The 16,294-nt window shown below is 38.3% G+C and overlaps 1 protein-coding gene across 1 annotated transcript in view; it reads right to left on the reverse strand.

Annotated features, from left to right (window-relative positions):
- Positions 1-16,294, reverse strand: part of epn3b (epsin 3b) — a 39,477-nt gene that overhangs the window by 15,012 nt on the left and 8,171 nt on the right. Inside the window, exon 2 of the mRNA XM_036557068.1 lies at positions 386-700. Coding sequence (XP_036412961.1) covers positions 386-613 — 228 coding nt within the window. The 5' untranslated portion in view covers positions 614-700. The remainder of the gene's footprint in view (positions 1-385; positions 701-16,294) is intronic.

A 16,294-nucleotide genomic window follows, 5' to 3' on the forward strand; every position in this document is an offset into this window, starting at 1 on the left:
ATATAATCCATGGTGTAACCATGTAGATGAAGTAATAAGGGGCTTCAAATGTACTATTATTACATGTTTCTTTTTGTAACATTGTAGAGAGTCTAATAAGGAGTTTATAAATGAGGTGTAGGCTTGTGGACAGTGTAATAAGCAGCCTAAAACTGCTTACAAGTTTTGGTGTTATTTTGTAGGCAGTGAAATAGGCAGTTTATAAATGTGTAATTGTATGCTCCATGATGGCACCCTGTAGACAGTGTAATAACAGGTTTCTACATGTGTTATTCATTTTGTGTTACTATGTAGACAGTGTATCAAACAATTTATAATTGTGTAACTTAGTAAATAGTGTAATAAGCAGCATACAAATATGTCATTACACTGTTTTTGGTCTTACCTTGTAGACGTGTCTCCAGTTTTTGCCGTGGTCATTGAGGCGTTTCCACACCATGGCCATGACCTCGCTAAAGGCCACCACGCTGAAGGTCAGGTCAGCGATCTCTGACATCAGTGAACTGGACGGACCCCAGGGGTCATTGGAGGTCGCCTCGCGCACTTTGATCTCCGCCTCTGAGTAGTTATGGACAATGTTCTTCACCTGACGCCGCAGGGCTGAGGTCGTCATGGCTACGGCGTGAGTGTGTGTGTGTGTGTAGGTGGTTCTTTGGCCCGTGGAGTGGGAGGAGGTAGGAGGAGTGAATCAGAACCGTGTCTGTAAACAGAGAGAAAGAGAGAGAGACAGATAAAGAGTTAGGAAAAGAAACACAGTGAGAGAGATGAGAAAGAAAGAAAGAAAGAAAGAAAGAAAGGTACACATAGAGAGAGAGAGAGAGAAAAGAGAGTTCAAAAGAAATGGAGAGAGATAGATAAAGAGTAAGGAAGAGAAAAACAGTGAGAAAGAAAATAAGAAAGAAATAAAAAGAAAGAAAAATAGAGAGAATCAGAAAGAAAAAAGGCACAAATAGAGAGAGAAAGAGAGAGAAAAGAGAGAGATAAAAAGAAATGGACAGAGACAGATAAAGAATAAGGAAAGAGAAAAACATTGAGAAAGAAAGAAAGAAAGAAAGAAAAGAAAAACCAGAGAATGAGAAAGAAAGAATGGTACAAATGGAGCGAGAAAGAGAGAGCAAGAGAAAAGAGATAGATAAAAGAAATGGAGAGAGATAGATAAAGAGTGAGAAAGAGAAGGAGGGAGAGATAGAGATAGAGAGAAAGACAAAGAAAGAGAGAGGAAAAAGAGAGTGATGTAAAACAGACAGAGAGAAAGAAACAGGAGGGAAAGAGATAAAGAGATAAAAAAAATGTTTCACAAATTGATTCTTTTTGTTCATATAAGTGTAACAATGACTGGTTAATATTACATGCTCTCCCTCTCTCTCTCTCTCTCTCTCTCTCTCTCTCTCTCTCTCTCTCTCTGCAGTAAGAGTAGGGTGATCACTCTTTCTGAACCCCTGTAAAGGGGAGCACAAACTAAAATGTAACATGAATATTTTAGAAGCTAAACAGGTTCAAGGACAATCTCCTCAAGTTCCTTCATCAGCTTCATCTGAGAATCGTGTGTTAGTCATACAGCTCACTCCTATGTTAGTTTAGTCGCTTTAGGGTGCGAATAACTCACAGTGAGAACCAGCCAGGCTAAAGTACAGAAGTACAGCCTCCACACGGCGGGGTTAGTTTAACACAGTGTAAGTAAACAATGAGAGATCTCCACATCGCCCCATATACATTCAAAACCGTCAATTCATCAAAAATATACTGAACAGTTCCTAAAAGGTATATTTACATACATATATGTCAGTGAAAACATGTATGATTCACAAAAATAGAAGTGAACAGGATTTTCATCTTCGTAAGTCAGTAAGTGTGTTTACTGTGTTTGTTGTATCTCAATGCTGTATTTGTTGTGTCAGATGTACAAGACCCTCCCCTCTCACTCATCACTGCTCTCTAGCAGCTCAACAACACATATATACAGAGAGCCCACAGTGTCCTAGATTATCTGATAATGAAGTTATGGGGAAAATATTTTATTTGATCATATTAATTACAAATATCTGAGTCGATTTCAGGGGCATCATGCAAGACAAAATTCTTGGGGTGCATAGTTAGAGTGGGGGGGGGCATGGGGGTCCTTCACCAGAAAAAATGAAAATAAAAATAATGATGTAATTTTCTGCATTTTGACTTTAAGTTTTTATTTAAAACTTCACTAAATCAGTTTTTGTACCTCAGTAGTCTCTCACTTCACATTATGGTAAATACTGTAAATTTATTTAAACATTTTCATTGTCATTCACTTCTACATTAGCTCACACTGCTGCCAGTGTTCTTGAAAAAGAGCTAAATCTGGTCTGCTTCACCCAAAAAGGGACATAAAGTCACATAAAGAGTAAATCCACAATCCAAATGAATTTAGAGGACATAGATAATAAAGCCTCGGATCAAAGGAACGTGAAATATGGTAACCGTTGCATTTTCAAATACAGTGCAGAGGAAGCAGCCTGAGTACAGATGATGCTCACTGCCATAAGACACACACAGCTCTCCTTTACCAATATTAAACAGGATGCTATGCTATCACAAGCCTTGTGAACTGTACCCTACAGTAAAGTGTTACCCTACTAACTTTAGCTGGTTCTAGCCATAGCTGGCTATATTGCAAAGCAAGCTATGTATTTCTCAAATGCACTTAAGTGTGTAGAACTAATTGCATTTCATTTTCACATGTTTGAAAAAGGGATTGATGCTCTACTGACCACTTCAGCAGCACACTGTTCATCACTGGTTCAGCACTGCTGTGCACAGAGTGCTGTGTGTGTCTGTACCGGCTGCTGGGAACTGATTTCATCCTGCAACTTTTGAAAGAAACCAAGAGCACCGGGAAAGGGGTGTGACTTTTTGAGGTATGCCCTATGACATAATTAAAAAAATATGTTATATAATAATATAAAATTACTATAAGTACATATTATAAAAATAAAAGTAATAGAATAAAGTCAAATAAAAATATATAAACTTTATATATATCAAAAATCTGGTCAGGCACCTCCCCCCTCAACTTGAATGGGCATGATGCCCCTGGTCTGCTGGTGAAATGACCACTAGGATGGCTGCAGAAGGAGTCTACACCAGGTTCTTCACACTAGTACATCCCATTTACAGCAATGGTTCCTTCAGGAAATGTTCAAATGTTCTTCAGGAAGCCAAAAGGTGTTCTCCTTTTTGGTATACAAATAAAATTCAATATTCTGCTGTTGTCAGAACAAAACCTCATATCTCCACTTTTGTCGTTTTTCAGTTTTTGGTAATTGGAAAGTGCCTGTTGGTCTTTACATTGTGTGCAAATTTCATAATGAATGGTCCAAAAGAATTGACCCAAAATAACTTGGAAAAAACTCTGGTTCCATTGACTTACATTAAAAGTAGAGTGTGTTTTTTCCTTCTCCTGTAAAGTTACCATTTTGGGATACAAGGTTCTGTTCCAACAGCAGTGATATTACAGTCTTATTGTGGTGATATTTGCTGTTTACTTTGTGGTCAAAATAAAATTGTCAGTGTTTGATACAACCTCTTTTCAATAACTGTATTTTGATGCAGATTTGTTTATGCATTAGACTGGAAACAAAATAATATTATATTGGAATTATTACTTCAGTTTAACAGACTTTTCTAGTAAAGGTTACCTCAGTGTGTTCCCATTAACTCTGCCTATGGGGTGAATTGTGACATATTGTTTGTATTTAAATGTAGTAAGAAATGAAAATCAATAATAAATATGTTTGGATGTCTCACTCCCCCCTATAATTAAACTCTGCTCTACAGCTGCTACGTCCCCACAGAGCACTGAGGCAGGAAGTAGGTCAGAAGGTTCTGGCTGGTGGAGTTCTGACTCACTCTGAGGCCAAGGCTGCTCCAGTTTAACACACTGTTTTGTTCACTGACCCACCAAAATAAACAAACTGTCAGAAGCTGCACTTATCACCAGCGATAACGCAAGCATGCTGTAATTTATATACAAATTAATTCTGACTCAAAACTTTTGAGAAATTGTTACATTAGTGGAGAAATATTTTGGGAGGTGCAGATTCTAAATTATTAGATATAACTGATACTGTCATCACATAATTACTTAGGACCCATATCCTACATTTTTCTTGTATTTATTTATTTTTTTCTGAAGGTCACATTTTTGTCTTTTTATGGACCAAAAAACTGTTATAATTCATTTTTACATTACTTTTTTCTGACCTCCCTTCATTTTTTTCACAGTGAAAAAAAATGAGTTTTAAATTAAAATGGTTAGTTTCCAAACTGCCTTGAAGTTTTTAGCTAATTGAACTTCAGATACTTAGAATAAGAATCTGTGTTTTGCCCCATCAACTTATTATTATAAGTTAAATAACTCCAATTTTTACACTTTCTACTGTTTTATAGTGCAGAATTAATTCAGGATTTTTTTTTAGAATTTTACAGCATCAAATTAATCTGTCTGTTTTCTGTTACTTGAATAATGAAAATGTATAGGTATCAGCATAAAAACAGTGAATTAGAGATGGGCTGTTTTTCAGCTCAGTTTCCATTACAGTATATCACAGCAATCCAAATACTCATCAGGCCCCTCCCCCAAACCCCCTCTGACATCACACTGAGTGTGAAGTCACTGTGGAGTGAAGACATGGAGAGTGAACCCTCACTGGTTCTAACAGCCACTAGAAACCTTCACATTGTGACATCACTACATTACAGTAATGCTAATTTCTGACAGCATTCTATTGAATATGCAGTGTTATACAACAGTTAGTTCCGGCCATGCAAGCTGATTGGTTGAGAAGCGTTCTTTTTCCACTAACACTGTATCACTCCGCTGAGATGCCGTTGCTAAGCAATGACTTTGGCAGCTGTAGGAGACGCTGAAGCCATATGAACGTTTTTACTTCTTACTTTGCCACAAACAGAAAATGGACACTTTTAAGATCACATTTGACCGACAGCCGATTTGGTCAGACTCTGAAGATGAGACGACACTAAATTCCCAAACTGTCATCACCACTGAGCAGCTAGAACAGCTAAACAACCTGGAATCAGCCAGAAATGAACCCAACACCATTCGCCAAACTAAATGGGCTGTAAGATGCTTTACAGACTGGCTGGAACAAAACAACATTAATACCGATCTGGCAAAAACTGACAAAACTGAGCTAAACTTGATATTGTGGCAGTTTTATGGCTCAGTCCATACTTCAAAAGGCGAGGCTTACAGCAGACAAGCGGAGTGCATTACTCTGACGTAGCAACAAGCTGGTTGTTAAGGAACTATAATTTGGCTGAAGGAACTGCTGACATTAAAACATATTAAACGCCGCCTTCACGGCCCAGTTTATTAATTTCTTACTTTATTTATTTAACTGTTGTATAAAAGCAATAGATCACTCGAGGTTGTGTGTTATCACGAATAACATCACAGCTTTGAGAATTTACGGTGACCAAATCACAGCTGTGATGTTATTTCATGATAACACACTCCCTCTCATGTTCTACTGCTTAATTAAGTTAGTGCCAAGCTAACGGTGGTGTACATGGACTTTTCACTGATTGCAGCACTAGTTTAAAATCTGACATTTAAAGCCTGTAATGTGCACATCAAAATAGAGAACACACCAAAATGTGGCAAACACATTTTTTTTTTGCTTAGTTTAGTTATAAAATATAAAATATAAACTGTGCTATAATTTTTGCCAATTTTGCCAAATAAATGGTAATTATTTATGTCTAACTTATTTTCACTTTAAAAATTAACAACAACATGTCATTTGACCAGGGGGTGCTCAAACTTTCGCATATGAAGTTTTTCTCTGGTTCCACTACAAAGTGAGGACCTGTTCCTGCTGAATGGATGAATGGATTTTACCCATACTATATATATATATATATATATATATATATATATATATATATATATTTTTTTTTTCTTTTTCTGAAAATATATGTGTATGCACAGTTGAGTCCAGTAGAGGTCGGAGGTGAGCAGGGGGTGGAGCTTTCATATTTGTTGGGCTGCTGCTGCAAACATTTGAAAACATCACTGTTTCCCTTGCAATGTTTGGACATTTAATAAAGAATGGCCAAATAGAAAACCTCCAATTGTAAATGTCTACATGCTCAGAATAAAATCCTGCTGCATTAAAGTTAAAACTGTCTATAAAAATTTGGAGATAAGCTTTTGTGATTACACAGGAGACAACGCTAGAAAGTTGGCTGTAGTTGGGTACATTGGCGCAGCACTGAGCTCGGTCCAGTTTTATCTTTGGGACTGTAGAAATCCACTGAATTTACCTCTAATAACACAAACACACACATACAGGGCAGATACCCACACTCTTTGCAAGCTGTCGCTATGGCGACAGAGATCCACAAGGGAGCAGGGGAAAACGAGGCGATGCAACTGCCCCATATTTCTCACACACACACACACACACACACACACACACACACACACACACACAGCATAAAGGGTGCAAATATTTATGAAATACAGAGATAAACTTACACCCACAGACATAATTGGTCTCTCATCGTATATATATATTATATATATATATATATATATATATATATATATTCTAGTGCATTTTGTTCCATATGTATCTATATATAGTAATAACAACAACATAACCCATATGTATTTATGTAAATGTCTATATGCATTCATGTCCTGTACGTATTCATGTCCTGTACGTATTACATAGCGCTCCAAAATGGTAACTTCACAGGAGAAGGAAAAAAACCTACTTTACTTTTAATGTAAGTCAATGGAACCAGAATTTTTTCCAAGTCATTTTGGGCCATTTTTTTTAGTTCATTCATCATAAAATTTACACACAATGTAAAAGGTAACAAGCATTTTTATATTATGTCAAAAACGACAAAAATGAAGATATGAGGTTTTCTTTCAACAACAGCGTTATGTAAGTAGTTGTTAAAAGGGGTTCTATATAGTACCAAACAGGGATCCACTATTGTTACAGGCCTAATCCTAACCCCTTTTTGCTAAGAGTGCATTTACCTCTGATGTGTTTATATTTTTGACAGTGAAGGAGAAAGTGCATCTCCGTCTCTACCTTCCTCTAATTCACAGTGACCACACAGCCCCTCTTCTCTGGGAAGCCAGGTTTTATCTGTCTGCCCCTTCTGTGGCCAGGCTGTGGTCGCTCACCCTGTATTTGGTCAGGATATGCCTCTGCTGAGTATCTCTAAAACAGAGCCAATGTGTAGTTCTCTCTCAAGATTCAATAGCTTTAAGGATAGTTTTGTTGTTCTGTTATCTTGTCTGAATGTTCCAGATAAGAAATTTGTGCTTAATTGGTTGTTGAATGTGAATTTGTTTAGCAGACGTGCTCTGAGCTCTAAAGCTGTTCGGTGGTAGCTGATGTGTGAACTCTAAGACCATCTGGCCCAGTGGACTCTTCTCAGGGTTCAGCTTCTGGGCTTGGAGTGCTTTAAAAGGGAGTATATCAGGAGAACCTGCTGTCAGATGCATCCAGAATTTTAGTGCTCTTTTTTGGATTTGTAGTGCCAATAAGAAACTGCCCAGCTGTGGTTTGATTTGTCATGGACTGGACAAGTTTCTAGATGTAGGCAACATCAATGTTCAGCCACTCTTGCATCAAATAATTGCGCAGCTTGGCCAGATTTTGTGGATGCCTTCCATGGCATCTTACTCATTGTTCTAGGTTTCAGATAGTTCTACAGATTTTCAAGAGGATTCAGATCTGGGGATTTTGTGGGCCAGTCCAGATGTGTGAACGCTCCCAAATGTTCATCATGCCGATCAATCACATTTGCAGGCCTGTGAATGCAAGAATTGTCATCTTGGAATACAGGGACTGGAACATTATGTTCCTCTGTAATACGATGAGCAATAGGCAAAACCTGCTTGTCCAGCAGCTCAGTGTGGGCACTGTGGTTCAAATGTGGTTCACCTCAACCAAAGGACCTATTTCTGTATAATTAAAACACCCCCAGAACATCACAGAGCCCCCAGCTTGAACCACACCTGCACACAGTCCTCATTGAAGGCTTCCTGAGATCTACGATGAACACGACGGCAAGCATCATTCACATAGAGGCAGATTTCCAGTGATGAACAGTCCAATTTTTGTGTCTCTTCATCCACTGTAACTGGGCAGCTCTGTGAGCAGAAGTGAGCAAAGGCCTCTGGGTGCCACCCTGCTCCATATGTTCATGGTATGCAGTTCCCTGCAGAGTGTTCTTTCAGAAATTGGACGTGAAGGACCTGTGTTGAGTTCTAGATGCGATTGCAATTTTTATTAACAAGCCGTGAAACACGTCAGAAGTCCCTGTCCATCAGTGTCGTCTTCGGCAAGAATTCTGATGAGAATTTCCTGTACACTGGGATTTTTGCCATTGCTGGTAGACCTGTATGACCATACGCTTTTATACACATGCAAATTCAGCTACTTCTTTCACACTGTGGCCTTTGACAAGCCCAAATGCAATCACTCCTTTTTCCCATTTATGAGCATCTGCTTTGTGGCCTGTTTTCCACACATCGAATGAGACATTCACTGCACTGTACCACCTCTTCTCAATCTATGAATCCTGTCACACACCCCACAGGTATTTATATATATCTTTTCTGAACTGTTACATAGTAGGGCCAGTAGTAAGCCAGTGTTGTCCTATTAATATAATTGAATGCACAGTTGTATAATAGAGGGCAGAGGTGAGCAGTAAACACAGCTTTCCGATCTGTCCTCTAGGACTGCTGCTGCAAACATCAGCGACTTTACACACATACACACACAGCAGAACGGGGTGTTATGGTCACATAATGTGATTTCCCATATCAGATTTCTGTCCTTTTCAAAGAGCACCATAAATTAGATAAATGAGAGTAGGAGTGCAGCAGCATTCTGAGCTGAAGAATGAGGCACTTTAACGCAAGCGATTACAGCCTGGCCTCATATTTCATCTGGCTCTAACAAAGCCTGAACAATGACAGGTTTAGGGTCAGTGGGGATCAGCTTTGGGGATCAGCTCTCTACTCTATAAAAGTTTTAACGCAAGACATTTGGCTACTTCTAAATTTAGACTTTATGGATGTAAAAAAAAATACTGTTCTGTTTACTTACTAGAAGTTCAGTTCATTCAGAATTTTAAAGCAGTTGGGTTACTCACTAACTCATGTTATAACAACAAATAATTAGAATGTAATAGCATAATCAGTTAATTCCATTACGTCATGAAAGCCAAAACAAGTACTCCTGTAAAATGTTTTACTCATGTAGTGCACTGTATTTACTTGATTCCATTAACATAGCTTTATTTTTCAGTTTATGTACTATTGGCAGTAATTGTGTTGATGTGATATATTCATGTGAGAACAATATACACATTTATTACCTTGTTTAAGGTAAAAACAACCGCTCTGTAAATACAACTGCACTGCCTTTACCTAATTCCAGGCAATAAACACATACATTTGTATGTGTTTAGTTAAGTGTCCAAACTTCACATTCAGTTTTATTAGCAGTGCTTTTTACAACAGACCCAAAGCAGCTTTCCATAAATGTAGGTGTGGATCCCTAATGAGTATCACTGAGTTACACAGTGTCAGTAAAAGCCATCTAAAAGCATGGAGAGGAACAACAGAAAAGACAACTTTGAAACTGAGGAGGAACAACAGAGAAGAACCAAGACTGAAATGAGAAACTTTCCAAGACGTGAGGAGGAACAACAGAGAAGAACCAAGACTGAAATGAGAAACTTTCCGAGAAAAGACGCGTGAGGAGGAACAACAGAGATGAGAAACTCGAGACTGGGAGGAAGAGAGAAGAGCTTTCCAAGATGTGAGGAGGAACAACAGAGAAGAACTAAGACTGGAATGAGAAACTTTCCAAGATGTGAGGAGGAACAACAAAGAAGAACCAAGACTGAAATGAGAAACTTTCCGAGACGTGAGGAGGAACAACAGAGAAGAACCGAGACTGAAAAGAGAAACTTTCCAAGATGTGAGGAGGAACAACAGAGAAGAACCGAGACTGAAAAGAGAAACTTTCCAAGATGTGAGGAGGAACAACAGAGAAGAAACAAGACTCAAAAGGAGAACCTTTCTGAGAGCATGAGGAGGAACAAGGTAATACTAAAGAACCCAGAACATGAAAAACAATCACTGAGAGGAAGCAAGACTCAAGAGTATGAGGAAGAACAACAGAGAAGAACCAAGACTCAAAAGGAGAAACCTTCTGAGAGTATGAGGAAGAGACACTGAAAGGAACTAAGACTCAAAAGAAAGACTTCACTAAGGAAACAACCACTGAGAGAAAGCAAGACTTAAAAGGAGAAAGTCTTTAAAATGTATCACAAAAATCAGAATCATGAGAACTGTAATGAGAGAGATTAAACAAACAGAGGCACAAAGCCTTGCATGTGAAGGTGACGAGGAGACACTGGACTCAGTGGACATGTAGCCTGTATCACCTTTCTGCTGAGGGCTGCCAAATTTTCTCTCTGCCTCCCACACAGCTGCACTCGTGTTACTATTCCTGCTATGGTGTTTGCTAATTTTCTATCTCTCATTTCAGTTCAGTTCAGTTCACAGTTTCTCAGGTTTGCTGTCAGAATCCTCACTCTGACTGATTCATACTAATTCAAGCAACCACACCATGTGACCTTGATATGAATTATCAAGATAATTATGAATCAAATTAAAATAAAATCAAGTTTACTGTCATATAACATTTACACAGGAGCAAAGGTACTTAAATTATATATATATATATATATATATATATATATATATATACATGCTGTTCTAATTGTAATATTAACTCATTATAACATTATAGGGCTGAGACTGGAACCTTGATGCACTCCATCAAGGCTTGTGGTCACGCAGTGGTTTACACTCTACACCAGGGGTGCATTTTTGGTCCTGGAGGATCAGTGTCCAGCACATTTCAGTGTTTTACCTACTCAGTAACACCTGATTACACTTACCTGTCACTTAGTGGGCGTGTTTGAAAAGGGAAACCTCCAAACAGTGCTGGACACTGGCCCTCCAGGACCAGAGTTGCGCACTGTTGCACGACACTCTTAGAAGGTTGTAAGTAGCACCTGATGCCATATGGATTGAATCAAATGATCCTTAATTCAATAATATTTAAGGATATTTTTTATTTTAGGTTTAACAATGATTAAAATGTATAGCGTGTGGTCAGTAGAGTGATCCAGGTGCAAGCCATTCTGAATCTGTTTAAGGAATTCATCCCAAAACTACAACACACACAAATGTCTCTGAAATTATGTGGACTCAATTTGTCTCCACTTTTATGGATTGATATTATAGGCAATTGTTACTGTTTTTAAACTGATATTTCTGATACTGTCTGGCTGTTTTACCTTTTTTGCATGGGTACTTCATTTTGTGTCAGTGTGCTTAAGTACACATCTCCCAGAATTTTATTTTTTAAATTAATTAATTAATTAATTTATTTATTTTGCAAAAACAAGTGACAACTATTCCATTTTCTTCCCAAAATTTCATCAATCAACATCAATCAGTGAGAAGTAAACTAAGTCATTCAGAATGGTTTGATGTAAAACTGTAGTAAAACTTACTGGCTCAGATTTTACAGTGGTGGTGATGGGAACCAGGGGTCGCCATGACTGCAACACAAATATAGCCAGATTATTTACTATCCATAACTTCCTCTGGAGACTATTTTGCTTCATAGCATCCAGCAACTCTCAGAAAGGCCGTGTATTTATAACCCTTTCATGTAGTAACTTTCTGTGTAGGTTGAGCTAAAGAAACAGTGAAGTCCAGATTCAGTCTGACACGCTCAGAATGCAGCGGGGCATCAGAGAGCATCTCCGAAGAAAAGCACTCACTCTCCGCTGCAGCATTAGATTAAAATCCAGTACGGACCGTCTGCGGCTATTCTGGGAGGAAGGACACAACCACACACAAATGACTGAATAATATCAGTGAGTGACGGGGAGAGCGTTTCAAGGACATCAATTAGAAAATCAGCATGCGCACAGAAGCACCACTTTCCTTTACACCAGGGGTCTCAAAAGTACCAGCCTGAATGTGGCCCGCGAGACTGCTTCCGTTTTTCTGCAGCTAAATGTTGAAATCTGACGGGAGGATTCACTTCACGCATCAGACCCTGTGTCTTGTTACCCAACATGAGCTCTATAAAATCAGCTTAGATTGATAATAAAACACAACAGAGCACTGCATACAAGAAGAGTCATTCAAACAGCCCAGATGCTGCACACTGAGCAGGTCTAACTAACTATTATACTCATTTGGACCAATGCATTGTGGATTTATCCATGACACACAGTGTGTCAGAATTAAGAGATGAACAGAATTAAGAGATGAACAGAATTATCAAACAGATCCTGTATTAGTAGTGTACTGCAGTGTATGTAATGTACTGAACACTACTACTACTACTCCTACTGCTACTACAAGTTCTGCTATTACTACTTATACCTCTACTACTATTGCTACTATCACTACTACTATTTTCTCTACTGTTAGAACTACAACTACTGCTACTACCACTTCTGCTATTTCTACAGGCCATGCATGGTTTGGGCAGTTGAGGGCTGGAGGTAAGGGAATCAGCCTTGTGACCGGAAGGTCACCAGTTTGGTCCCCTAGGCCAACAGGACATGACTGAAGTGCCCTTGAGCAAGGTACCTAACCCCCAACTGATCCCCGGGCGCCATGGATAGGGCTGCGCACCGCACCGGGCAGGTGTGCTTACTGCCCCCCCTAGTGCATGTGTTCACTAGTGTGCATGTATGTGGGTGTTTCACTGCAGGGATGGGTTAAATGCGGAGGTCTAATTCCTCTGTTTGCAAGCACAGTTGGCTAATGGTTCTGAACTTCATTCTATTCTACTTATACCTCTACTACTACTACTGCTACTATCACCACTACAACTAGTACTGCTGCTACTACTACTATTACTATTACTACTACTACTACTACTACTGCAACTTCTACTACAAGTACTACTGCTATTAATATCTCTACTATCTCTACTGCTATTCATGCTAAAATAGTTTTACTACTACTAATACCTCTATCAGAGCTACTACATCTACTAATAGAACTACTGTTGGAAATATTTCTACTACTACTAATACCTCTACTAGCTACTACTGCTATTCATGCTGCTACTACTACTACTATTACTAAGAATAGTAATAATAATAATCCACTACCACCACCTTTACTACTAGTACTACTGCTATTCATGCTGCTACTACTACTACTATGACTACTACTTCTACTACTATTACTACTGCTACTACTACCTCTACCACTACATTTACTACTTCTACTACTGCTGCTGCTACTTTTGCTGTTACTACTTTTAATACATCTACTACTACTTTTGCTGTTTCTGCTATCACTGCTACAACTACCTTTAATACACATACTATGTTTACTACTACTACTACTACTACTACTACTACTACTACAACTACTATACTACTACTATACTACTACTACTTCTAATTCCTCTACTACTAATAGTTCTATTACAATTACTGCTATTCATGCTGCTACCATTACTACAACTAATACCTCGATCACTATCACTACATTTACTAGTGCTACCATAGTTAAGTGATTTACTAGTAGTACTACTGCGACTACTACCTCTACTACTACCTCTACTACTACCTCTGCCGTCATTACTAGTATTAATGCATCTACTTCTTTTACCGCTGCTATTTAAACCTCTACTACTATTACTCTTTCTGCTATCACTGCTGCAACTGCTTCTACTATTACTACTATATTTACTACTACTACTTCTAATTCCTCTACTACTAGTAGTTCTATTACAACTACTACTATTCATGCTACTCCCATTACTACTACTAATACCTCAATCACTACCACTACATTTAGTAGTGCTACCAAAGTGAAGTGATTTAGCAGTAGTACTATTGCTACTACTACCTCTACTACTACTACTACCACCTTTGCATCTACTTCTTTTACTGCTGCTACTTAAAGCTCTACTACTACTACTCTTTCTGCTATCACTGCTACAACTGCTTTTCTATTAATCTACTGTTAATACTATATTTACTAGTACTACTACTTGCTGCTACCAGTACTATTAATATTACCTTTACCACTACATTTACTACTAGTACTACTGCTACTAATACCTCTACTGCTATTACTGTTGCTGCTGCTACTTAAACTTCTACTACTCTTACTCTTTATGCTATTACTCCTACAACTACCTCCACTACTACTATTCCTACCTTTACTACTCTTTCTAATACCTCTACTTCTACGAGTTCTACTACTACTACTACTATTACTAACCTTACTATGACTACTAGTACTATTACTATTGCTTACTACTACTTCTAATACCTCTACTTCTACCAGTTCTACTACTACTAGTACTACTACTACTGTTATATAACTGTCAGTTGTATTGCTGTCCTTCATGTGAAAACCTAGGGTTTAATTCCTCATTTGATCAAATACACCATGCAATAGCCTTAAGAGTCCTTGGACAAGACTCCCAACCCTACATTCACCTACCCCTGGAACATGGCTAACTGGGTCACTCTGGATAAGTGCATCTACCAGGATTACTACTAGTAGTAGCAGTAGTCATAGTTGTGGTTTTTGAGTTTAAACAGTTATGGGACGGACCCCACGCAACACATCGGGCTGTGTTTGCTAGGTTTTTTTCTTTTTTTGTGAGGCAAAAGTTAATCTGTGTAAAGTCATCTTCTATCTCTGTCCTTCTGTGTGAAACAACCACAAGCACATAAGCTTAATCATGGCAGTGTACAACAGTTTCACCTAAAATGTCATATTTTCATATTCATCCTGATTGTTAGTCAGTTATATGATGAGAAAAAAAAAACACATTTTCCCACAGATTACACACTTCAGATGATGAGTCAGTGGTAATATCTTCTTCACACTGAGATGAACTATTGTTTTTGCAGCAAATGTGTAATAACTGCTGTCACAGCAGCAGTACAATAATAACTCATGTTCTGTAGGGCTTTGGTAAGCCAGAGAAGCAAACAAACATGGGTGTTGCAAGCAGAACAGAAGCACAATGCCTCCAAGGAAATAAAGGTCAGTTCAGCTACAGAACCAAATCTTCACAGTTCATTGAAGTGATGCCTGGTGCCAAGGTGGTCAACTGACCATTTGCAAAATTTAGAGAAAGTGCGAATCACCAAAGAAGAAGATTTCTAAAATTACAAAGTTTATGTCTGACTTTAGAGGACATTCAACTACAGCTCAACCAGCCAATCAAAAGACTTTAACAAAACTTAAAACTCCACAAGTGAGCTCTTCAGATGCCTTAGCCTCGGATGTGATTCCTGCTGTCACTGTGCTACAGAGACTGTTGTTGAAAGATACAGAGGAGGAGCAGAGATCAAAACTATGAAACATACTTTACAGCTGTATGGAAGTGCTTTTCTGATGTGGAACAAAACCCACTCTTCACCACTGCAGTGCTACTTGATGTAAGGTAACTAACGTAGCATAGCTAGCTAATGCACGTTTAAATTAGCTAAATTTGAATGATTTACTGTTAAGACACATTGCACTCATTTACAAAACAACTGCTTAATTCTAATTAGGTTATTTGGTATGGTATCAGACTCTGTATCAGCAAGTGCTAAAACATATGCACTCATACTCAGGCTGAAAAATGACATTGATGCATCATTATTTATTGTGTAGTGTGCAGAAAGATTGACACACATACAGAGTTCAGACAGAGTGTATCAATGTGGAGATGCTGACTCCAGAAAACGCTCGGTCTCTAAAGACAAAAGAGGAGATGAGAGAGAGAGAGAGATATGTGCACGAGTGAGTTCAGCATGTGTGTGTGAGTCATGGTGTGATCAGAGTTCTGTCTGTAATCATCAGCTCTGACACAAACATCTAACTGAGCCAGAATATCTCACCAGTATGAATAAACCAAAAATTCAGCCACCGAATAACTTCAGTCAAAAATGGCAGCTTCAGTTTTGGACCCAACGAGAAAACAAAAATTTCTGACTGAAAGAAACAAAACAAAAAATAAATAGAACTATAAGAAAGTGTCAAAGTGACGTCAAAATCTAAGACTTCACAAACCATTTTAATCAAAATAAAGATTACAAACAGGGATTAACACAATGGTTTTGGAGGAGGGGGAAAATATCCTTACAGATTTCTTTGAAAAACTGAAAGCAAAAGAAAGCAGATCAAAGAAGC

Source organism: Colossoma macropomum, unplaced genomic scaffold (genome assembly GCF_904425465.1).
Source record: "Colossoma macropomum unplaced genomic scaffold, Colossoma_macropomum, whole genome shotgun sequence".
NCBI lineage: Eukaryota > Metazoa > Chordata > Actinopteri > Characiformes > Serrasalmidae > Colossoma > Colossoma macropomum.